This window comes from Anguilla anguilla, chromosome 4, assembly GCF_013347855.1.
Source record: "Anguilla anguilla isolate fAngAng1 chromosome 4, fAngAng1.pri, whole genome shotgun sequence".
Lineage (NCBI taxonomy): Eukaryota > Metazoa > Chordata > Actinopteri > Anguilliformes > Anguillidae > Anguilla > Anguilla anguilla.
In genome coordinates this window covers 49244134-49270838 of record NC_049204.1, presented here as the reverse complement: position 1 = coordinate 49270838, position 26705 = coordinate 49244134, and the positions used below count along the sequence as shown (strand labels likewise).

Genomic DNA, 26705 nt, shown 5'->3' with positions numbered 1-26705 from the left:
TAAAATAAACTTTGCAGCGCCCACCCAAAATGGTCTGTTCAGCTTTAAGGGTAAGAAACTCACTGGATTTATATATATATTTTTTGAAGTATTGCAATATTTATTTCCCTTAAAAAAACCTTATCAACATGTTTGGTAGACGTTGTGGAATAATAGAAAATTTCCAGAAAACAGCATAACAGCGGACCTTTAAATACAAGCACAAATAATACAATATGCAGGCAAGAATCCTGTTAAATCAATAAGCTTGAGTACTGTAATTCTGGCACTACAAATCAGTGAAATGTTAAAAGAAGGAGAAGATACACATTAAACGCACACATTATTCAAGACATCACAGGTGATTTATTCAAATTCAGAAGTGTGCAATATCTAGAAGTAACAAATATAGTAGAAACACACTAAATTTCTAACAATGACAGGTTTTTCCAACGAAGCCACAATAATGTTTCAATGCAGGAACCAAGTTTTCAGAAACATTAAAAAAAAGAAACTACTTGATTCATGGCCAACCTGAGCAGCTTATTGAGACGAATGGTGTGCAAATGATACTGACAATACATAATGTTTGGAATGTTTACCAGCATGGAGACCAACTGCTTTAATCAAAAGCGCTCAGCAATGTTTATGCTTCAGTTCTGGGACAAAAGTTAATCTTACATATTTCAAAAATAGCTTTTTTACCTTTTCATTCAAAGATTTGAATAAAACAATCCCCAAACTTTTATAAGTGCTCAGTATCCTTTTCAGTAGTAAATTCGTAGACCTTTTTTCCCCATACTCAAGTACCTGTTGGATGATTGCCTCCACTCCAAGATCAATTACGGATCTACACAGAAGCACATCATCAAAAATGAATAGCGACACTATTGACTAGTGTGGTTCTTTTGTTCGGGAGAGTGATATTTCAAAAGGAAATACTCTTTTAAAAGACAGATGGCTTGATACAGATACCTGTATTAGCCGCAGGTTTGAAACCTGACTTCAGAAGCTTGATTCATTCAGTGTGAATCAATAGTACCATATTTTCTGTGTGAGAGGGTGGAGGACAACATGTAGTATTTTATAGTTATGATTATTGCACTTCGACAGCCGCACATTCAGCCACCATCAGCACTGCATCAGTATCTGCAGTTTCTCTCCATACAGCAACACCCCAGGACAATAAGGCCACATTGTTTCATCACATGCTGTATACTTTCAATCAAATAATACTTGGCTGACCTACTTCTTGAACACGATGGGAACATTATTGCAGAACAAACTTATGGGAACAAAGCCATTTCAAATGTCGCTATTTATAATCAATTTTCCTTCCTGGAGTGTAAATACTGAATGCCTAAGTTTAAAATGTTTCCTTTTTGTTTTACGTTTATTGTCAACAGAGTATCAAACGTACTCTTGCAGTGCAAGAACAAAGCAAAGAGTAAATGCGCCAAAAGCTATTTATTAGCATAGCAGACTCCTCTTTACAGATTTGGTAACAACTTAGAAGTTATATACATATCCTTACAGCATTTACACAATAAAAAAGTTAATTTGCCAATGAAATAGAGTGGTTTTGCTGTGTATTTGACACACAAATACTACAAGTTATGAGGTCAATCACTGAGCTCACCTCCATTCCTTAGTACCACAAAAATCAGCTGCTGATGAGTAAGGGGATGGAGAGGATGGACTAGATGGAAGCGAATCACAGAATGCTGATGGTTTTACAACACTGTTTGCACCACATCACCAGTGCAAAACTGGACAGCTTAATGAAAAAAAAGTTACATGTCTCCGAGAGTACACCTAACCTGGACTGTAACATGCTTCTACAGCCCACGGCTTTATATACATACAGTATGACTGCATCCATACACATTAAAAAGTATAACTACTGATTTTAACACTGTATCCTTGCATTCACACCGATATGGCTACATGACTCACACAGGCTCAGTATGCTGAATGCTGCACAGAATGGAATAACATTGAACAATGCACCCAGAGGAGCTGACATCATAACGCTTGTCTGATTGATATAAGCAAAATACTGTACTCTAAGGCAGAAGGCCAGGAACGGCAGCCATCTTAAATATGTTGTTTTGCTTACATTTGCATCGGGAGGCCAAGTCAAAGTTGCATGTCGAGAAGCATGCAGATTCTGAAGACATTGCACACTGAACGCAAAGCAACTCAGAGGCTGTGAACTTGGGACTCACCATCAATTCAAGATTCAAAGCCAGTACACAGCTTTCAAAAATCATAAACATACAAAGAAATAAAAAGGAAAAAAGTGGGTCTTTTCTCAAACATGAGAAACTTTCTGAGACTCTCGAGCCTGCTTGATGCTATAGAGCCATTTAATGACTCTGGCGTTCCTCTCGACGGCCGAGATGCCGTACGGCACCCGCTCGTTGGCGTCCTCGTCGTCTGTCAGGTCGTCGTTGCTGTGCCGCGACTGGTCACAGTCTGAACTTATCATGCTGGCGCTGCGGAAGTTAAGCGATATAATATCTGAGTTGGCCCGGGTAAAGTTCTCCACGCCAAAGTTTTCAAGCTCTTCAGGATCGAGTCCACAGTAATTAAAAAAACGTTCGACATCAGCGCTAGCGCGAGCGTACCGGTCGCTCAGGTCCGACTTGGACCGGTGCAGCGAGGGCCTCCGGCTCACGGTGCTGCCGGGCTCCGCCGGCGCCTCGTTCTCCGGGGACTTGAGCGTGTTGCAGCTGGAGACGTTGGGCTTGGGTGGCAGGGGCGGCGCGGAGCTGCTGCTGGGGGTGGCTCTCAGGGGCTTGCCGTTGCATATTCTCCTAATGTCCGAGGAGCTGTGGGAGACGTGCAGGGACGAGTCGCTGGACTGCTCCTCGAAGAGCCGCTTGCTGATGTTGAGGTTGCTCCCCTGGGGGCTGGAGTGACCCTGAGTGGGGAACACCTTCAGGGACTCGGCGAAGGAGCGGCGGTTGAGCTCGGTGGACTCGGAGCGCTGCGGCGCCCAGCTCCGGGCGCTGTGCTTGTGGACCGTCCCCGTGGACGAGCCTTCCGAACTGTTGAGGATGTTCTTCAGGATCTCCAGGTTCAGGTTCTCGCGCTTGACGCAGGTGTCCGACTTGGAATTGTTGTTGGAGGCCTTGAGGGCCGGGCTGCTCCCCGCCCTCTTGGTGACCGGGCACACCGGCGGCTTGGGCAGCACGGCGGGCTTCACCGGCTCCTGCTTTGCGTTGATCACCTCCTGACTTTTCACGTATTTGGCCTTGTCGGCCTCCAGCCTCTCCACCGCGCTCAGTCTCTTGGGGTTAGGCTCTGCCTGTCTGCGGAAATAGTCCGGCCCTTTGTTCAGTATGCGCAAGGGCACGGTGGAGGCGAAGGAGGTGGCTTGGCCGGCAGGCTTGACCATGCTATCTGCCTGTAGTGCTTCTGTAGGCATGTTTGACGGTCTCTCCCCAGCAGCCGTTTTGGATTCCGTGGTAGGCTCTCCTCAGAGGATCGCTCATAAACATGTACATGAAGCCAGATGAATGGACGATTAATCCTTTCTCCACTGGCTGCTAGCAGCAAGGCCTCATCTCACAGCTCATTAAATAGCACTGCGTTCTCTTTCAGGTCGGCCTTTGTCCGAAAAACAGAGGCGCCAGACACAAGTCTGCGTTAATCTGCTCCGGTGGATTCTTTCAGCCGAACGAGGGGACGGAGGAGCCTCGTCTCTTCCTTTGTGCTCGGCGCAGGCAGCGATCTGAAACGCAGAACAACCAACCGTGTGTCAGAGACAACGTGACATCACATTTATAGCAACAACAAGGAGAGCTCTTGAGGGAGGAATACAGTTGGCTGGTAATAGAACCACAGGAATCTGAGTCATGACTCACCTACCCAGGAGATGATGGAATAGGTCTCAATATGACAAGGAACTGGAAGAGGGGCTTTGGTTGACAACATCAAAATTATTTATGTAGAGAATCTCTCCACTGAAGGCATTCTTGTCTAATATGATTAAGTTTCTCTTATGCTTATTTCACGGCAGTCAACGGCCATAAAACCTCCACTTTTCCAAACTATACTCGAAATAAAGGTCAAAAGTAAAAACTGTTGAATAATTCATTATTTTGCATATGTAGGTAATTAGACCTGATGAGATTCATGAAGATAAAAGCTATAAAAATGTTTCATTATACTGTGATGTAGCCCCAGCGGAGATTAGATTCAACCTTCACTTGACTTTCATTTGAATCATATTTCCTTCATTCGGGGAATCCTCTTCTCATCCTTCCATATATATTACATATTAAGTAATAAGCAAATTAAGTTGTAAATATTGTTTCTTTTTTTTCTCAACAGCATTAAACATATATGCTGAAACATTCAAATTACTTTCTGTATTACAGTATGCAGCATAATTTAATGAAAAATACACACACAAAAAGCACAACTGAAGCAAAGTTATCAAAGTATCATTTAACAAAGTACTATGTCAGCTGTATTTGTAAATTCTTAACTTTACCATATTTGATACAGTGATATATTGATACATTCTCTGAGTATGTATGCCTTTAAATCAATGGGCAATATTTAGCATAAGGCAATGCTCCCACAGTTCCAATAGAGAACATCCTGGCGTGGGCCGAATGATGTTATGTGACTTATTCTGACTTGAAAGTGCAATGTAATGCTGACTCAGCAGGAATATTTCTATGACATTCTCTGTCCCTGCAAAGTGTCCTCAACAAAACAAGGGTATACGAGATTCTGGCTTCTGTCTCGGTCACAAGGCTGGTCACAGAGTGGGGGTGCAAAGGGTGCTCGAGGCATAATTTAAAGTCATTACAAGGCATTTGGGACAGCACTGTCAGAGTATATTAAAATAGACTGGGATATGGATATGCAGCACTTTTACCCAAATGTTTTTAACACCGCAGGGAAATATAAAGCATACCTCATTTCCTCTATACATTTGTGTCTACTTCAGAATGATCTAGTTTCACTTTGAACACTGCATGTAAATTCAAAACATACCCTTTCCTCGATACAGCTGTGTCTATTGCAGTATGATCTACACTCTAAAAAGACAAGTAAATGGAAAGCTTGCCATCCAGTAGGTGCCTTTTGGCAGCAAACACTAAACAATGTTGTTAAATTGCTTAGATTATTATATCAAAGATGTGACTCAGTTACAACTAACTGAGTTAACTGTAACTGTATCCTCTACACTGCAAACTGATTTATACAGTACACCACAACATGTAGCCTATTTCTTAAGCAAGTCATCCACTCTAATTTGGGTCAATATCCTTCTACTGTACTGTACAACGTCTGTTTCCCTCTATGGTGCATACATGACAGAATGCAGAAGATTCTCTGTAAATCACATGATCCGGTTTTCTGCAATTCAATACAGATTACTGCACTGACCAGTACTTTCCTAAATCCTAATCATCACAAATGTGCCCTTTATATTTAGGAAAAATGGATTATCTAGCTAGAGGATGACAAGGAGAGCATGAAATCAATGGTTGCCCAGATTTCACTCACATTTTAACCCTGAACAGTCCCAAAAGCAGGCCATATTGGCTGTTGATGACAAATGGAACCAATTAAAGCCCAAACTGAAAATACTATTCCAGAGAAAAGTCAAAGTGACCTGCCAAAGTCAAAACTTATATTAACTTTAATCATTTACAGAGCATAAACTAACACCAAGGTCTGATTCAAAAGTTATGACCTTGAACATTGCAATTATGATGCAATATCAACCCATCCCAGCACATCTATGTTCATTTACAACACACTAGGGACTATTTTCCCAAAAAAACACAGCTTGCCTTGAGATGTTTATTAAGAAAACATTAAATACTTGTCTTTAAATACCATTAAAGACCACATCCTATACCACACGCATGCTTAATGGTGTTTATATCATGGAAAGCAGGAAGTCGTCCAATGAATTAAAAATGATATTATAAAGCCATTTATGCATAATGTGAAAAACAACATGATTAAACATGTATTTGAAAATATGCTATCTGTCTGTAATACTAATACATTTATTTTATATAGCGCTTTTCACAGACTCAAAGACGCTGTCTGTGTAACAATGCTGCACAAACTTGTACAGCAGTATTACAATGCTGAGCAGTGTTACAATGCTGCACAAACTTCCAAATTCAAACTGCAAAATGGCACAAAACCTGAGTGTCCTTTGGATGTCGTGCCATTTCCAGTCACCAAACACTGGAGATTCAAAATCAGTCAGGTGGAACTAACTGAATATGCTGGTGCTTTTGTGTACATGGCAGGATCCAAAGTTATTAGCCACTCTGTGATCATGAAAGGAAATGCACAGCCAGGGCTTGTAATTATTCTTTTCATACACGGCCTATCAGCAGGGCCACAGAAAATAACATTTGCATGATTGACCTCATAAAGAGAAACAAGCCTGAAATAACAGTGGAAGACTGAGGCAATGAGGGAGCTTGCAGAGTTGCAGAGAAAGGCGCCTTCTTGCCACCGCTGCATGACATCAAACCGCCTGGCACATGGCGACATGGTCTGGCAATAATGGCCTACTGTACCACTGCAGCTCTGCACGGGGAGCAAGGATAAACAACGATGAAATCATTTATTTCATCGCTGCCATCTTTGTGACGGGCTCTGCAAGTCTCCTGTGTTGGTGCACCAGCAGCCCGTTTGCCTGCATTTTCCTGGATGGATGACACAAATCTGTCACAGGTGTAATGAGCTTTCAAAAGGCTACGGAGATCGAATGAAAAACATCACATAGGGCAACAAGCATGGTCATGGCTATTTTGAGAAAAATTGTGATTAATTAAAACTTTTTGTTTTAATGATAGGTAAAGATTGATAGCTTTCCTTGGCCTACCAGGGCCCGTTGAGATTACTGAGCTCATCAGAGCTCTTTCTTCTAATTGATGTTCCAAACAGTTGATTTTGGTTAGCCTAAGGTTTAGCCTACATCTCTGACTGTTTTTCTCTTATTTTCTCAGCCTCATAATGGCTTCCTTGGCCCAACTCTAGCCCTCACGTTGACCAATGCCAATAACAGACTCCAATGGCAATCAAAAGGTTAGAATCAAAAGTAGATACTGAAAGATCTCTTATACCTGCACTAAGAAAGCAGCGGAATGCACCTGACTAATTGAAAACACGTGATGCCATTTGTCCCAAACATTACGATGTCCTGATTTGGGGGTGGGGCGGGCTATTTATAAACATTCCTAATGTCATTTCTACATGATGAAATCAGCTGAGAAAGTGCAATTTAACCACATGTGAATTGTTTTCTTACAGACCTAACATTGTGGTGTACAGAGCCAAATCAATAAAAAAATGATGCTCTCACGACACGCACACACACACACACACATACCAATGCCAAGGCCCATAATTTAATGCCTGAGTGGATTAACAAGAACTTGTGTTTAGGTGTGAGTCTCAACCCCCAACAGCATTGAAAGCACTGATTTATTTCTCTCATCTCTTTGTTAATTAAACTGTCACGTTGTATTACAAAATACAATTTAGTTCTCCCCCACAGGACTTGTTTTCAATCAATTGTACTTCAAATGTACAACCTGTCGGTTACTTTAATTTCGTTTGTCTTCCATAGATGATGCATCAGTGCATCTTTTTGTTTAAACAAGGACACCACTTTCTGATGCATTTCGTGAATTTTGTTTATTTAAAATAAAATAAAAACACATGATTGACTGCATCACCCAGCATACCTGTTTATCTGGGGGGTGTTCCTTTTATCCCATCTGAATACAACAGTTGTGCTTATACTGCAGTGCCAATCATTCCAACACGATGAGAGCTAGCTAGTGAGTACTTAGGGGGGATATATGCATCAGCAACCTGGGGAACCCTGACTGACTCAGACCCATCCTCGGACAAATCCAATTATGTCCAGCTGATATGAAGTATGAAGTCCCAGTCTTAGTCAGCTAATGATGTCATACAGACCTGAGCTAGCTATGTCAAGGCTATACAGCTCAGGCTGTGCTGACTGGATGAGCCCCTCAGGAGCCCACAGCCTGCACTGACTTCCAGCAGAAAGTGTTCTGCTGCATATGCGCCTCACATAACATCTCAGCTCTCACACCAGTCTGAGCCAACCAACCCACTCAAGTCATGTTTCATCCCCCACTGTGCTGGTACCACCACATGCTTTAAGGGAGCAGGCTAACCTAATGTTGAGTGGTTTGGCTGCTGCCGTCTGCTTGATTATCCTGTCTAGCTGTTTGGTCTATGAGAGAGTAATGCAGACACTGCAATGGACGCGCAGTAGATAAAAGGATGACAATCACTGATAAAATAGTGACAAAAAGATATGGGTCTACGAGATAAGGCTACCTAGACATGGAGAAATCATGAAAGGAAGCCATTAAGATTGTATTTACAGATAAGCCAGGCCAAGACAAGCTGGGCTAATATTTACGTACTTTAATGGTCACTAATTCCTGTTGGCAAACCAACTGCAATATCATGTGAAAAAAAGTTGAAAAGCAAAGAAAAAAAGCATAGAGTTTATGCATTATTAAAGTGAATGATATGAACAGCAAGGTATGATTATGGTTGTAGACATAATACAGTAGAATTACAATAATTAGGGAGAGAACTAGAATTACCCTGAGTTTGAACCAGTATTTTCATTAACTCGCACTAGTTGTGTGAGTGGCCAAAACGTGATCATATTGGATTGCTTAAATATATTTTAGAGACACTCTCTGCAGTGACAAAACACTCACAAAAACTTATATAATATCTCCATGAGTTCATTTTCCTAACCTAACAGGATAATGATGATGACGGCTATATATGTGCTTACAACATGCAATAAGAAAAGTGCTACATCATCTTTCTCACCTTCCATTCTCTATGCACTAATGTCATTTAGGCAAAAAAAAGTTTTACTGTAACAACAGTAAAAGGTAAATTCCAAGCTCATTCCAAATAACTAACCCTGCTACACCATTCAAAATGTCATCATTGTGTCAAGGGAGCAGCCTACCTCAAAGCCTGCCTCTTTCCTTTATTTAGTCGCCCGACTAATCAAATCAGGTACCATGTGACATCTCTCCAACACTAGAATTAGGAAATGCATTACAGAAAACACAGCCATTTTGACACCTACAGTCAAAAGTTTGCCTCAGAAACATTTTAAGTACATATTTAAAAATATCCCCTCCCCCACACACATTAGCCTAAATGAAGACTAATTCACCAATAAAAAGCTATTCTTAAAGTCATTTATACAGTCAGTTATATTATTCCAACCAGAACGATAACTTGCAGGGTGAACCTCAATTCACAGATGAGACCTTCACCTTCACCTTCAACCGTGACTGTCTTAGCTCAACGAGCCAAAATGGCCATTGCGTGTACAGTGAGGTGGCTAAATCACAGCATGGCAGTAATGAGGAGAGCACAGGGACATGTGGCGACTCCTCAGGGTCACCACTCTCTCCAAGCAACACGATACAAGTGTCACTGCTGATATTAATGGACACAATAAAGATACTTTACAATTTCAGGATAACAACGTTGCAGAAAACCTAAAATAAGACTCCAGTAAGTCCTTAATAATATTACAGTGTTACAGGACCACCCAAATACAGAGCCAAACTGCTACAGTTTATGTGTCGTCATAACAGCAACCTCAGCTTTTAGAAATTAATATAATTATTGACGAAGCACTTAGTTACTTATTAGTTTGTTGAAACCATGCCATCTCTTTCTTGTGAAAGTGTTGTTTGAAATTGTAATAGTAGCCATATGCGTGCTTCGTGTTTGCAAGCCTTTAAGATGCTCACGGGTGACTATAACAACCTCCCACAAATGCATTTCAGGAATCAATGCAATTAGAAAGCTATGGAGAATTATCACACACAGTAGCAATTTCAAATGAAGCACCACCTTCTCTCTAAATGACCTTTCATTTTGCCCACCATTCTACTGGGCATATTATAAAGCTTTTCCCTTACAGTCTAAAAGCAAACAAATTCTGTATGTTGTCCTTAAAAGCACTGTTCCAAGTGCAGAGAAAAGTAAGTCCCACTGAAGTCTTCTCTCACCCTCTCACAACGGGACACACACTCGGTCTCTCCAGTTGTATTTTTTGGAGCGGATCAAGCAGTTTTTGTGTATTTTCTCAGTGACTACACAAGCAGGCCAATAACGGGGCATTTGTTCTCATTTCTGGAGCTCAAAGGGCCGTCTGATTTTGTGTAGAGCTGCTGGACACTCACACAGGGGCAGGGGAGAAGAAAGGGGTTACTCTGATCCGTCAAACTTATGTGATAACACCAGAATCTTTCACAGGCCTTGGCACCGGCTCCACTGGGACTTAAAACCGAAACAAGCCATAAGGTATCTAGCATCCAGCAAAAAAAAAAAAAAAACATCATAAAGATTTCCTGGACACCCTGGGACAAGTGGATCTCTGCCAGGTAGCACCTTGCTGGGCCTGTAGAAAAGCAAATAACCTAGCCCTGGGAATGAAAACTAGCTTCCAGTGTCAGGGAGTAGTGGAACTACATGTAATGGAGCTACTAGCTTAACTACATTTCCCAGTAGCATGTGATAGCTTAACTGCTTTGATAAACAATTAGCTTACAAGTAGCAGAGTTAAAAAAAAAAAAGTTTTTTAACCAAAGTAATGAGGTAGAATTGATAAAGCTGAATTTAAACTACGGAAGTGAAACCAATTTTATTTATTCATTTATTTATTTATTCATTTAAATAGTAAAAATAAATGAATAAATAAATGAAAATAAAAAGCTTATAGGCCCTTATAGGTGTCTATTTGGCATGTGGAACACGTTCTGTACTTTCTAGCCACCCGGCACAAGAGTGAAGTTTGGTCAAATTAATGCGTGCAGTGAGTGCTTCTCACCTGGATTATTTTCCCTCCCTTTCTGCATCCGTAAAATGAAGTTAGCTGCTTGCTAAGCTATTTCTTAATGCAAGGCACTTTAGCAGTTCATTGTTAGCAGTTCAATAAACAAACTGTATTATTTTGGTTATTGTATATTTATTTAAAGACCGACTGAACATAAAAACAGTAGTGTTAGCCAATGTCTGGCATCCCCATGGGTGACCTAATTTGTTTTGTTTTTTTCCCATGAAGTAGCTTGCATGCAGTTTACAACTTTTTAAAAGTTGTTAGGCTTGTTTCATAGTCCTGGTATTTGAGATTGTGCGTGTGGGTCCTTTTCTTTTCTTTTTTTTTTGCACTAAGAGACTAATTTGAATTTGAACATCAGTGGTAGCCAAAACCAGATGACTGAAATGTGTTGAAGATAATGAAATCCTCAGTGCCATGAGAAGCAGCATGATACACAGAGAGCAACACAGACAGAAAGACAGTTACTGTTGACTAGAGTGGCATTTCCTTCACTCGAGTATACTCTGTATGACTTCTGTACAGTCGCAGTGCCCACCATGCGGCAAAACCACAGCCAGACAGAACCGAGAAGCGAGCTAAAAATATATCAAGTTGATATGTGGTGTCACCTTTTCGTTTTAAATCTAAGCTGCCACTATATGTTTTTTCAACTGCCAAGTCACACTCAAAATGTGGTACTCCACAGCTGAAGCAGATCCTCTAAGTACATGCACCACCCGGAGATTAAGTCTACAGTGGACCTCACACAGTGCAGAATACAGCGTTTATTTATATACTTGCTTATTTATTTTTTGAGATTACAGCCAAGAAATGGATCAAGCCAGTATCCAAAAAAGCTTTCCTAAATCTGTTTGGATAATAGATTCGAAAGAGGATATTTTATTTATTTCGAAATTTTCCTTTATTCATTTATAGATTGCTGTTTCCTTTTAGACTTAAGCTCACTACCTACCACAGCTAAGAGCCATACACACTTTTTTACTTGGCTTGTTAGCAAACCTGCAGCTATCAATATTAGATATTAGAATGAACCCTAAAATCAAACACTAACAATGTAGACTACTGTAAATCTGCTTCATGCCTTGATCACTAACATAACTAACATGACTGATCCACTAAAAAAAAGTTATGAAAGAAATGTGTATTTCTGTAGAGCCAGTAAATGAGCTGAAACGCTGAAATAATGAAAATTGCACAGCACTGCAACACCCATGACATTCAGAATAGATGTTCTACAGAGCCCCACAAAGTCTTTACTCAGCTATAATCTACCAAATGCACCAAGCATCCATTTCTCCTAACAGAGGGCGATGCAGTTTGTCCCGTATAACCTACAAATGTTTTTATTTTTTTATATTTTACAGCTTTAGCTCAGATCTGTAGGTATTATCTGAAATGCCTCTGGATGGTACAGACATACCAGTGTGATTATATAAATTATAGTCTGCAAATTTTCACAACTGAACATCATGGACTGCATTTAATGGACAGCATATAACTGTAGCTCTGCAGCAATTGCTATTAGTCCATAACTTTTTGTTTAGTGAAATGTTGTCTTGGCAATTTCAAGAAATATTGTGCCACATTTAGTAACTAAAAGTCCTGGGTTTTCCCTGGACCTCTGGCTCCTTAAAGGTACTGTAGGGGGTCCCTGGCTAGACTTCATATGTAATGACTGTATTTCAATTTTGGAAAATATAAACTATTATAACTTTCTGTTAAAAAATATAACCCATTTTAACCTATGATGGGGCTCCCTTAGAATTAACCAGAAATGTTAAATTCACAGCTGTTCTTTAAAAAAATGTATTCTGGGGGTCATGACCCCTGACCCCCTCAAGGGTTACAGTTCTCAGGGTCCCAGGGTCTATGTATTTCAACCCTCCCAATATTCAAAATAAAGTTACGCCCAGGCCTGAATATCTTTAAGGAGGGAGAGGGTGGGGAATCATTCCCTGGATCAGAAAAGGTTGAAAACTAGCAGATAAACAACAATTCTTCAATTCTTTTCCACCACTAGAAGTGAAATCATTTTAATGTAACTTTCAGTGAAACCCTTCACAGTAATGACTGCTGTAGGCAGCTATAGTGCCAAGTGGCTGGTTAGCATACTTACAAATGTATGAGAGTATGAGATTTACCTATATCTATCATGTCATATGCATGCACTTCCATAGATATTGGCAAATCCAATGCTTTATGGGTGAGTGCATATGTATTAGCAAATGAATTTATTGTGTAGTCAGCAAGTTGTAATTTTTAATTGCTCAGTTGCAACATGCATTTTTGCTGTTCATTACCTTTGTCAGCATATAGCTTGAATGTATGTTTTTGCAGCTACATGCTAGCATTTGCTGTCAGTAGTTGCTTGGCTTGTCAGTAAAAAAGATACAGCTGTCCGTATTACAGCTCCCGTACATCAAAACCATCCATCTCTTTAAAAACTGTTTGTATGTCACGTACAGCTATGGAGACCACAAACTAGTTTTCGTGTTGCTATTTTGTTATCTTTAACCAGTGAAATAATTAGCCTACTAGTTGCTAGGATTAGACAGTAGCAAGCAAATACCTGTACAATTCATTCTACACATTGTGAGCCAACATTATATAATATTCAGCAATTAGTTGCATCACAGGCCATATGCAATTGCTTGCCTTCCCTGTTGACTAATGGAAAATAACCGATTGACTGAATGACGTAATACAGTGTCCAGTGTCCGTAATACAGTGATGGCCTGATTTATACTTTGTTGCCATTTTCTTTTTTCCAATATACACCCACTCACTCTATGCCACTGTCATTGCACCCAGCACCAGTACTACACACTGGCTACTATCTACACACCTCATATACTCATTTTTCTTGATTGTATAAAGGATCAAGTAAAAGCTGGCCCTGTTTGTTATGGCTTGAATGAGCTGGCCATGACAGTACTCTACATGTCAAAAGGTTAAAGTATTTCAGCAGAGTCTCTCAGTGGGGCTAGGTTTTAGTTGGACCAAGTTTCGAATAAACATCTTATGCGCTTTCCTTCATATTCTTGGCTAATAATATCACAAAGTATTAGTTTACAAAGCTAAAGCATGAAAACAAAAAAGTTAATCAGATTGTCTGCGTATTTATTGGTAATTCCTTTGGCTCCAGATAATCACAGGGGAACTCTCCAAAGGGGAAAAGCTATTCAGAATCCACTTCTTCTGCACTGATGCAGAGGTACAATGAGAAACTTAAAAGTAAACGCATGGTTATCTATTTTGTTTGTCAGCATCTAGGATTTAGTCTTCCAAGTAGGTAAACAATGAGACTGTTCACAAATACATTACTGGAAATGATTAGAATTTCAGATGCATCTTATGCAACAGCAAGCAGCTGTTATTAGTAAATGGGCCATGTGCTATTTATAGTGTTCAGTCTGCAGCAATGAACTGGTATTTCAGCACAACCGAAATAAATTGAATTTCACAGCCTCAAAAAATAAACAAAAACAATAAATAAAAATAAAACGAACGTAAGGCTTACAGTACATCTGCATTCAGCACAGGGACAGTGCCATTTTATTATTGGAGAACTACTGGTGTATAGCCTAAATGCTGACATGCCCTACATAAAATATTTGAACAGAACAACATGAAATAAAATTTGAAAGAAAATATTAAACATACCAATATCGGCAAATGTTTACACACGCACGCCTATGTGACCTCAAAGTGAATTAAGCCGGATTCCAAAATGTTGGTGTAATGGCCTGCGTGCTCTGCAGCACTGTGCCCTGTCTTCACTTCCAATGCGAAAGCATGGCAGACACAGTGACCCACTTTACCAGAGATGGAAGCTGATGCTGCCAGGCAGGAGATTTCATACCACAGCCATTGTTCCTGTACCATTACATAAAGAGAGAGGTACACAGAATCACCAGACAACCTTTTCTATGATCTTATAAGGCACATTTCAATAATTTATACAAAATCAATCAATACACTATATTACACATTTAATATAGCAAAATGCCAACACATCTTTAATTGTGATATATACTTCATACTGAATGTTATGAATTGTAATTTTTTATCAGTCAGGTATCATGTGACAAAAATATGGCTTCACAACCACACTGTAAGAGATACGAGCACTGCATGACTGTGAATCTCCGATGCTGGTTTTCAGACTAACGTATATCACTACATGAAACTATTGTTGCAACAAAAGGTCATTATGTCTGCTTTGTATGGCTACACTGAGTTAATGTTCTTGAAACTAGCCCAAGGGTTTTGTAAACTAGAAAATGGTTGTCATGCCAACAGGCTGTGTGAACAATACAAGATCGTTCCATTCGTCGCAGACAGCCCGCTGACCTGCTCATTTCCAGAGGCAGCGCTTGGTCCATGTACACCGTAAGATTCCGCACATTCCTCACGGATCTTTCCATGCATCCCATGCAATGAGTGCGATTCCAGAGCTCCCTCACTGCAGAATTCCTCAAAGAGAAGCAATCTGACTGTAATATCAAAGACATGAACATCCACACATACCCTCATGGAGTTCTCTCCCTGCTCGTGTTCAGCCCTCAAAGAGACAGACTGGAGGAGCCATCCTCGTTTGAAGGAGAAAGCCTATTTTTAAGCAGCGCTGATAGCTTTTGCACAGCGCAAGTCTTTCTTCCTCCAAAAATGAGAAGCGCACTGAAGGCGATCACATGATCAACAAAGCTAGGCATCGCTTGACAGCTGTTACAAATGGGATTGCATGGAGGTGGGGGGGGGATCAAAGATATTCAAATTTACAGAAACACCTTGATTTCAGAACACCAGTAGATCCCTTTTGGAAATTTTTGGAGTACGGTATATTACTACAAGTACATCTCTACAGTGCATATGATTAAATAAGAATGCTCTCTTAAATTTCTGTTTTCCTAAACTGTAAAGATTAGGACTAAAGCAAACAAAGCAAAAGTGAAATCAATTGTGCAATATTGTACATTTTTGCTGAAACACAGGATTGTATCAAGAAAAAATAGCAGTACGTCAAAGCACCCTGCTTCACAGTGTCTTATGTAAGGTCCTAAATGTGCTCTATTTTCCAGAACCATCTACTACTGTCTCTGCTGGATCAATTATGAGGCCCCAAATGGTGTACAGTACATTTGTATGGCATTAACTCAGATCAATTCTTTCCTCGTTTGGCAGAGAGACAATAGGGCGAAAGGCCACTTATCTGATAGGTGACCCACATCCAAACAAGATATATAAAGATATTTCATAAAAATTTCCATATAGACTTTGCCAAACATATCTAATATCATTCAGCCATTAATCTACACTGGCACAAACAATCATTTAAAGTTAACATTTGTTAAACAGTGCAAATGTTTCATCTTCAACCATTTTTCATAAGATCTTTCTGTACACAATGGTTTTATTTTTAAAGTTCTCTACATTTCCCAGTTTGTTATCATTTGTCTTTATGTTCAGGCTTCATTTTAGTATTTTTTCTAGAATTAACAATTTCAAACATTTGAGGCTGAAAGTTATATTGTTATATTGTGATATACAATATTATATAATTTTGCTGATTTGTGACAATATTTCTAAAAAGCTTCCATTAAAAAAAATCAAAAACAAAATGGAAAAAGTAGTATCCAAACTTATATCACATTATTGTGTATTAATTCACACTGCACTGCATTTTGTAACAACTGTTTTGTATACCTGGCATAAAAAATCCAGTAACAAGGGAATCAGCCCCAGTAGCTAACCTATGTAGGAAGCTAACTTTAGCAAACTGAGAAAAACAGCTCATGAACACTGTATGAGCAGTACTGTAAAATACATTACAATGCTGCACTACTGTGTCACAACCCTGAAGTCTTTACATATCAATAGGAAAATAAATGATTTAATCTTTTCTTTTATTTTTGCAGTTTTGATGGGAACGCTGGATGGCACAGCAGTAACTGGACCAGTCCATGATAACCCATTTTTCAGGGAAGCACATGCAGGTACCAATATCTTCAATAAAGCATCTGTATCGAGGGAGTTGATGTGACATTGGCAGCACATTTTCCGAGAATCGCATATTATGGTCGATGTGACCTCTGGCTCAAATTCTACAGTTTCACCTGATGGTGCCAGACTAGGGAGGGACTCGCTAGCAATTAGCCTACAACGATATGGCATCTCTTCATCAGAGAAGCCATTAACTCCCTTAGCCTCACAAAAACCACTTAACCACATACGATATACAGTAATCGCACAGCACAATAACCTCTTGTCCAATTATGTGTCTGTGCAAGATTTGATAACCGTGCAGGATTTGAATGATTTATGGATGCCTTACGCTCAACCATTAGATCCCACTCTCAAGGGACTGGGAAAACCAAGAGCAGAGACTGACCTAAAAGTACAAACAAAAACTGAAAATATATGCACAACAGCACCCAGAAATGCAATAAGCACACCACAAAGCAGGTTCTATTTCTGATCAGTTTTTAAAATATTTCTGTCTGTTAATTTTTAGGTGCACAATAACTATGTGCATATGGAAAATAAATAAATTCACTGTCCATACCAATGTACTTCAGATGTTTTCCAAAATTAATGCGTAATAATTTGTGATTCACATCACTCTGAGTCACAGTGAGGGGTGTTCCAGTTTGTCAGGGAACTGTTAGCTCTCTAAGATAAACACAGCCGACCATCTCCTTGGCCTAAATAATCTACAGTAAATAAACAGCCAATGAGTGTAAAGTACTCATTTGCATAATTCACCTTGTAAGGTTACAAGCCATGATGTGACAGCAATAACACTAATATAATTAATCTGTACTACAAATATAGAAACAGGGCCAAAATCTTACATAGTGAACCTTAAAGCATTTTTGGTCTAATCGTTATGTACTTTGACAACAACAGTACAGCCCATGGTACACTGATCTAGGTAGCAGGGTATGTGACATCACACACAAGTTAAACCTTCCACTGCCAGAAAATAAATGTCTCAATCCCCTTCCCAGGAACAAAACGCTGACTTAGCACGAAAGCAGAAATGTTTTCATTGTAAAAAGATGCGATAGATTAATGAAGCATTCTTAATGAGATGCATTAATAAGTGCTAAATGCCAGTGCCTAAGACAGGAACTCTCATGTTTCCACAGCACTGCCACCCATTAAGCTTCAGCAGACACACAAATGTGCTGCCTGGTGGAACTCTGCCAGGAGTTTTTATTTTTAAATGTTTAAATTTGAATTAATGCATGATGAGCACAGGAAGGTAATTTGTGGAGTAAAACAAACAACCTTCAGGATTGCATGTCTTCTCCTATTATAGACAAGTTATGTTTCCACATGAATTCCTGGGTGTATGTTTAAGCAATGAAGAGCTATTGAAAGAAAATTGCTAGGTTGTACATTCATTACGCTGTGAAGGAAACAGGAAGGGAAGTTTCTGTGGAGATAATCCAGACTGTGTCGTAAAGTCCCAGCACTGAGACAGCCCCGACCCCTTAGCAGAATCGCTTCAAACACACGCAGGACCTGACGCAGGTGCGGGGGAACTGCACCGTGCTTGACTGCAGCTGCTTGGTATCTGTTGGGAGAGACCGCCTGCCACCCAACACACAGCATAACTGCAACTCCAGCCTGACCGAGAGTCTGCAGCCGCTATTTGATGCTAACTGCAGTTACGACTCCAGCTCGACCGCGGTACGCTGTAACCGTGTTTCCAGCCCGGCCGTTAGGCGGTCGCCGTTCGGTAGTCGTGACCCGGGTCACGCGGCGATGACGGAGCACTAACGTGGGCGCCCGTCTCAGCCTCGGCCCGCCGTGGTCCCGCGGACTCCGTGCCTCCGCTCCGCCACGCCGCTGCCCGTCGTTTGCTAAGGCCGAGCGGAGCCGGCGGGTTTTAATCAGAGGGTAATCACCCTTGAAGCAGACTGATAATGACGGTCAGGAAGGGACGCTCAACGAGCGAATGAACAACGGGCGAGCGTGCTGACGCTCGGCGCGGGCGTGATGGACGGGGGAACGGGGCGGCGCTGTGTTAGCGCGGGCCTCACCTGCGCGCGTGGGGCTCAGGGCTCGCCGCAGTCAGGCCCCCCCCTCTCTTCCAGCTGCCATGGGGTCTCGGCGGGGGCGGTACCTACAAAAACAACCAGATACACTCTGCTGAGCCCCAGATGCTCCTCTCGCCCCGGCCCATTCCCCCCCCCCCCCCCCCCCCCCCGAGAACGGCCGATCAATAGGGGCACGGCGTGCACTGAAGAGCGAGGGTTTAACCTCATTTTAACGCCCTGTTGCATTGGCAGCGTTCAGTCTCAGGAAAACCTGGTGTGCTAATAACAGCCTACTCCAGAACAGACTTCATGTGCTGTTATGAGGCCCCAAAGGGGATAAACTGCAGCACTGGTGTACCTCACTGCGCTGCCGTGTGGCTGATCTGCTGCCTGCTCAATGCGGCCAGCGTGCGCTGTGTGGAGGAGACAGATTGGGCCCGAGCCTTTCTGGTCATGGAGAGGAGGGCGAGGGGAGGGGGGGGCTCATAAGAGTGCTCCTGAGGGTGGGGGCGGAAGCCGCGCTCGTACTGTACGCCTTGCTGCTCTCCAAGGTGACACAGGAAGTCTGGGGCTGTCTGGGACTACGGAGCCTACCCTGCACAGCAACAGCCGATCGCTGCGCTTCAGCCAGAGCGCTACCCACCCCCGCTCTCACCTCCCTCTCTCGCTCTCTCTCTCTCAGGCCAAAGTGTGAGCAAAACACAGCCCCCCCGCATCGCCGTCCCGGGCTGCTCGGAACGCGCTAGCCTGAAACGCGGTCGCACCGGCCGTGAAATAAGGGATGCGCTGTACGGGCAGGCCCTGCATAACAATCGCACCCAGGATTAATGCTGACCAAGGCCTACGCCTATTAAATAAAGCCAGACCATTTCACAGCTTTATTTATTTTGCAGGGAGTAAAATATTACCTCCCTCTTATTATAATTAGCTGGAAACATTAGTCAGAGATGATGTTAAGATTGGATGGATCGCGCTGAATGCTTTGAGATGCCTTATGGCATGGTGATAGATGACCAAGTGCCAGGCCTTTATAAATCAGACACAAAAACGCGAAAGAAGGTTAGTATAAATTCTGTGGATCCGCATGTACCTCGCACATTAGATTAACGACGTTTTAATGACAGAAGATACCTGCTTGTAATTCATCTGGTGAAGAGCTATCGCTTTCGGCCTCCTTTGCAATGTGAGCGCAAAACAGCCTGCCTGTCGTGACTCATTATATTACACAACTCAAATGTGGTTTCGACACACGATTCACCCATTTTCTGGAGAAAATGGACCAGAAAATGGGTGAATCGTGTCTTCTAAAGCATGTTTTTTTTGTTGTTAATTTGGCACCCAAAACGGGGCTGCATGTATCCAATCACCTCAAAGCATTTATCCCAATTTGGAATGTTCAATCTGCAACTGCTGCCCCATTCATACGCAAATCCCACTGCTGATTCGGGAGAGTTCAGTCTCCCGATTTGGGACAGTGCAGACAACCTCGGTTTTACTCCGAAACGCACGGTGTTGCCAGCTGCTTCTTCTCACGCCACAGACTGCAGCTAGGCCCACGCAGAGCAGAGTCAGAGGAAGATTTACCATATGCGGGTTTAGCACGGAACCCATGGGCACCCAATCGACCAGCAGGGGTCGCTGTAGCACGATGAAATGCAGGCCCCCTCATTGGCTGAACCCTCCCATACCCTGGGAGATGCACTCGCTAACTGCGCCGCGCCCAGTGCAGCTACTGGCACAGGCGTGGTCCAGATTTCATCCGAGGCCGAGAGGCTCATCCACACACCACAGCATGGTGCCAAAGAATCTGAATATTCGCTAGATACCCACAGATAAGCCCCCCACCACACACACACACCCAGACACTTACTTATATTTATATAAAATAATTATATTATTTTATAGTTTCTAAATAACACAATGTTTTTTTCTTAATAATGATGATGCTTACTAATTTCCATGTACAGTTTACACTTCAATCAGAAAACTATTAGCCTATCTCTAATAACTATGTCCCACCTCTTTAGACATCAATGTGGAAAAAAGACTACGATAATCCCTTGGTGGTGGATGGGAGGATATGGAGGATATGGACGGTCCTGCCTCTGGTTATAATCCCTAATCGAGGTATCAGAGCCAGAGAGGACAGATTAAGAAATGAACTCAGTCATGGTGATCTGCTCATTTAATTGAGCTTCTTTTCATGGTGACTTACCCACAGATGTTATTTAACATCTTCCCACACAAGTTATATAAAGCCATCACCCTGGAAACATCAGCTCTTCACAAAATTATCCCAAATCATTACAAAATGAATATAATGCAAACACATTTTAAAAATATTTCTGGTTTGGGCTGAACTTTCCAAATGCAAGAAAACACTTTTATTTCATTGAGTCACAGTTAAGGACAATGATTAGTTTCATCAGCAAAATTGGCCATCAAACTCTGCAATCATATTCATTAGCAATAACAAGGCAAGATGCGTCTGATCTTACAAAAACATTTGTGAAATTCCACACTACGTATGGGGTCTGAGTTCAAATAAACAAGGCTCATATACAAGCATCTTGTTTCAAGTACACAGATGATGAGCTCTTTGAAAATGCAGAACACTCTTGGACGCAGACAGAGAGACTTTGTTGTGTTATTCACTCTAGCAGAACTAGCCAACAATAAAGACAGTGTTATAATAACCTCAAACGAAAGGACCGTCATTTCAGAATGGAGCAGCACAAAGCAGAACACAAATACCACAGCAATTAACAGCAGATGGTAAGGTCAAGCAACCCAGATACATAAAAAGGCATGTATCAATTTATAAGAATCTGACAATGACAGATACAGCACCAAGATGTTACATCTGTTGCCATGATCGTGATTTGTTTTGTTGTTTAAAAGGACTACTACAGTAATTATAGCATGTCCAGGATAAAAATGGGGACTGTATTTGAGAAGACATTTACTCCACTCTGCAGATAGATGACTGCTATGAGGAAAGGGATAGGACAGAAGGGTCTGTGCGGGTGGAAAGGTGGCTAATTCCCCACAGTGCAGTGCTGCTAAAAGGCCTCCTGGCAGACACGCAGCTGCATCTTGTGTCTCTCGTCAGCACGGCTCCTCCCACCAGGGCCCTGGTAGCATTAATCATGGCCGCCCGCGAGTCAACGCACACAGAGGACTACGCCCCCTCTTGACCGTCCTAGTACTGCAGAACAATCCTTTGTTCTTTTTGGATGCTGCTAGGTTTGATGGGTATGGACACTGGGAAGCCCGTACCATATCGGTTCCTGGGAGTGGTGCATGCTGGGACATGTGGTGCACTGGCGTACACCGGCCTCAGGTTCTGGTGTAACCGTCTCTGCTGTTCCCCTCAAAGCAAAAAGGAAAATCACAAGGAACAAATGATTCCGTGACTGCCTCCAGGGTAATATGTGTAACAGCTTCCTGATCTCTCAGTGAGGGATGAAGCCTCAGCCGAGGTCCGCTAGGACACACACAACCTCGCAGGTGGATTAGCGACCACCTTCTGTGCTGCGTGTTCACACACGAGGGTCCATACGCTCAAACATCTGCAGCAGGATCCACATGCACATATACAATCAAGCTAAAGCTGCTAAAATTAGTGGCGGCCATCTTTGCAAAGACCCAAACAAAAAGGTTTTCAGCCCAGCAACATGCCACTGCACACATTAGGGGAACGATGAAGCATGTGCACTGACACTGTGGCATAGACGTGCTAAAAAACAGTTTACAGCATGATGGCTCGCGATTGTGACTCATGATACCAGATACTGGTATTAAACAGGTGTAATCTCAATCCAAGAAAATTGCTGGGATTATGACCGATTTCACTGAAACGCACATATGTGGCCTTGCATGCATCTATAATTCCAGCATCTGAGGTTCTCCTGCATTATGACTAATCACAGTTCTCTAAGCTGAATTAAATCAATATAAACACGGCACCGATGATGGGACCAGATGTAATGCAATGAAAACAGAGAACAACAACTCAATAGATTTTCTCAAAGCCTCAGTTACTGAATGACTCTGCAGTGCAGTAAATATGGCAATGACCAATCAGGGTGGGTGAACATATGCAGTCTTTTTACAGTTTGGTTTCATTACAATTATTGTTTATTTGTTTATTTGTAACAAATGCACAAAGATAGCACAGCTATGTTCATAAACAGGCGGTGAGGAACAGACAGTCTTAAATAAAAAATGAAATGTGTTTCCTTCCAACAGTGTAGTAATAGGTTGATGATAAATACTGCCTGTCATTCTTTTGTAGGCATTTTATCCAATATTCTGTCACCATTATTTTGTCAAAGGTGACAGGATAGTTTAATGTCAGCAGAAAAGAAAAAAAAAACTGCATAAATGTTAAAAATTAATGTTAAAAATCCCTGAGTACAAAAATCTTAGAGCTGAAACATTTATCCCTTTATCCCTTGTTATCAACAGGCAGAATACATTAGTGGAAAGTCAAGCTCTTCACAACGAGAGGACATCAAATATTAACACAAACCTTGATGAAGTGCACTGGGGACACAATGGCCTTGCTTAAGGGTTAGCACTAGCATGTGGCTAATGCACCTTCACAAGCCACAAAAGCACAAGCTTATTTCACACACAGGTTATGAGGATGAAGGGATTTTAACCATCACATTACACTATGGTATAGTGAGCTGTAGTGTGCATTTAAGCATGCAGGACCATTGTAGAATACCACTGAATAACAGCTCCGAGACTTGGCTTCATATCTAACCTTCTTTTATGGAGTGCACTGCATGGATGTAGTTCACTTTAGCCATCATATATTACGACAGCATACAACTGTTTGGCTGTAAGCAGACAACATCTGGTGAGCCCTTTTGATGCTACTTTGTTCCAGAGTTTGGCAGCAAAGTGCGTGGATAAAGGATTAGCACAGCGTAGGGTCATTTTTCATGAGAACTTAATGAAAATGAGCAATCCTTATCTTTGCATGGGAACCAATGCACAGTTGTGTAGGGGGAGTACAGAGACCTTATTCTTACTGTTTATAATACGGATCACTGTTTTTGTAAGACAGACAATCGGTTTTTAAGACACATTTGCCTAGCTTCCAGTGCGGAAAGTATATGTACAAAATAAAGCAATGTCCATGTGCTTGACTGGAAGGGCTTTTAGTAAGTTATAGATCTAAGCAAACAATGTGAGGGTAACAGGGACATTCTCCTCAAACAACCCCCAGCCCCCAAAATTGTTTGCCTCAATCGACAAAGCTTTCCGAACCGATTGCGTTGACAAAGCCCTAACTTTCCATCACGCGCGCGACACCCCCTCCTCTCGCCAAGTCTGGGTGTTAATGAAACAGAGACGGAGTCAGACAGAGCAGCATTTTGTAAGTTGTGCAGAATTAGGGAAAGTGAGGTGAATGTGCTGACGCTGTACTGCTGCTCTGCCCAATGCTTCCAGATCTGAAGTAATCAGCACCATTTTGCTGTGTTCTTCCTTCACAGAGGGAGTCTGTTTACTTTTAATGAAAGCTGTCCCTGAAATACTAGCCTGCACACACACAGACACTTTTTGTGTCTGACATCATGGAATATGCATCGTGATAAAACATCTTGAGATGGCCTGTAGAGAAAAGAACCAAAAATGTTTTATCTACATGATTTCTGGAATATTCTAGTTTTTTTCCACAACGAAATCAAAGATAGATTTAATTTCAAATATGTGTAGGCCTACTTGATATACAAATGCTGGAGCCCAATGTAAGAAGACAGAACTGACAAAAACTGAGAATGTACAAACTAAGAATACACATACACCAACTGTAAACATGGCACAGGGCCAAAACATCATCTAATGGAGCAATAGCTCAAAAAGAGTACATGTCGAAGCGACAACATAAAAGATCCCCCTACAAGGAAACATAACAACCAAATGAAAGGTCCATTCTTGAGCTAGCTTGCTTCTACAAGGCAGTAGGACTTGGACCCATCAGCATATCACACAGACAGAGATGGCAGTACCACACAGGCCTACTGCCCTACACACGGCAGGAGAAACGGCAGCACTGCTTTATTTACCATTCGGGCAATATCCATGCAAACATTACCCAACCAAGGCCAATGTAACGATAATCCTTTATGACAGCTCGCCTTGCAACACACACAGACATACACACACAACCGACAATACAGACATGTACACCACAGCTAATTGTTTCAAATGGGATTCTTTATGCTGAGCCAGTTTTCAGTAAAGCTCTCCAGTCCTAAATAATAAGCTCCTTCTCTTGCTCTTACTCCTTTTCCTGTCTCTCTCTCTCTCTCTCTCTCATACACACAACGACACACACAAACACACAGATATACATAAACGCACACACACGCACTCACACGCAATCATGCACACACACACACAGACATGCACACGCACACACAAATGCACACACCCGCACACACACACGCGCAATCACGCACACACACACACCCACACACACAATCAGATCACACAGCTATTATCATCAGCAGCCATTGTGCGCAGGGTCGCGTATCGCGGAAGGCGATAAAAGCCCGGGAGCGATTACCGCGATGCCGCCTCTCCCGCTCGCCGCCGCGGCCCCTAGACGGGCTGACCTTTAAGCGCCGGGGAAAACAAAGCAGACTCCATCGCCACCCGCTGCCTGCGCTTTCACAGTTTCACTGACTCACCGCTCAACCCCCCCCCACCCCCACCCCCCAAGCTGAACCCAAAACACCAGCCCTCTCCTCCTTCCTCCTGCCCTCCTCCCCTGTCTCCCCTCCTCCCCGCCTCCCCCCCTCCCCTCGCGGAAGGGTACCTGGAGCAGCCGTGCCGTGCTCTCCGATGCAGTGCTCCAGACTGCCGTAGACGGCTACAGGCTCTCAGGTACTGACGTCAGCTCCATGTGCCGGAGAGGAAGACAGACACCTGCAGTATTCTGCACATGCTCGCTGGGGCTCGTCCGCTGCCATTGGCCCAGACACTAGCGGCTAATCTAATTGCAGCCATTGGCCAGCCCAGTGCTGAGGTGGGGGTAGGGGGTGGGGGAGGGAGGGGGGGGGGGGGTAATGGCAGTGCAGGGTATCAGCAAAATTAAATTTTAATAATGAAATCCTTGGGAGACAACATGATCCAGGCATTCATTTAATAACCCTGCCTCGCTATTGAAAGGAGAGGAGCAGTCAATGCGATCCGCCCTTCTTTTGTTACGGCTGCTGCAGAAGACTCGGGTTTTTTTCTGATTTACTGTTTACGCTTGAGATACAGAGTTAAAGTCACCGTGCCCTTTTCCTCTCCCTTTCTCTCACTCGTTTGCTTATTCTCTCTCTAACTTGCCTTCTCCCCCTCTGTCGCTTTCTCAACAGCAGCACTGCTTAGAAGCCCATGGAATGGGACTTAGCTACTCGGCGTCTGTCTGGCTGGTTGTGCTTTGATCTCAGGGCAGCGGCCTGGCCCCCGTGTCCCCGTGCTGAGCTTCCCCGTCCCCACTGGCCCGGCGCGGGCCCGGCTAAACCAGCCGAGGCCCAGCGGCGCGGAAGAGAGAGCGTCCTCTAACAACAGGAACTCCGCGGCGCGGGGGAATTTCACGCTCGGATTCGCGCAATGTTCTGCGGCAAAGCGAGCGGAGACGTGGGACGCAACGGGAAAGCGCTGGCGTCACGCTCCTGCCCTTGATGCGCGATAAATCTGGAGCATCCGCGCCGTGCCACCCCGGCAGACTTCGCGGGACA

General features: G+C 42.5%; 1 protein-coding gene across 4 annotated transcripts in view; it reads right to left on the bottom strand.

The window, feature by feature from the left end:
- Positions 1-325: 325 nt before the first annotated feature.
- LOC118224645 (protein FAM110B-like) overlaps positions 326-26705 on the bottom strand; it is a 39967-nt gene continuing 13587 nt past the window's right edge. Inside the window, exons 2-3 of one of the 4 annotated variants that reach the window (XM_035412235.1) lie at positions 18958-19040; positions 326-3718 (exon numbers count right to left, since the gene is read on the bottom strand). In XM_035412235.1, the coding sequence (XP_035268126.1) occupies positions 2294-3412 (1119 nt within the window). In that variant the 5' untranslated portion in view covers positions 3413-3718; positions 18958-19040 and the 3' untranslated portion in view covers positions 326-2293. Of the gene's footprint in view, positions 3719-15436; positions 15584-18957; positions 19041-25792; positions 25869-26705 lie in introns of those variants that run through there. The other 3 variants (XM_035412236.1, XM_035412237.1, XM_035412234.1) reach the window with 3 other exon arrangements.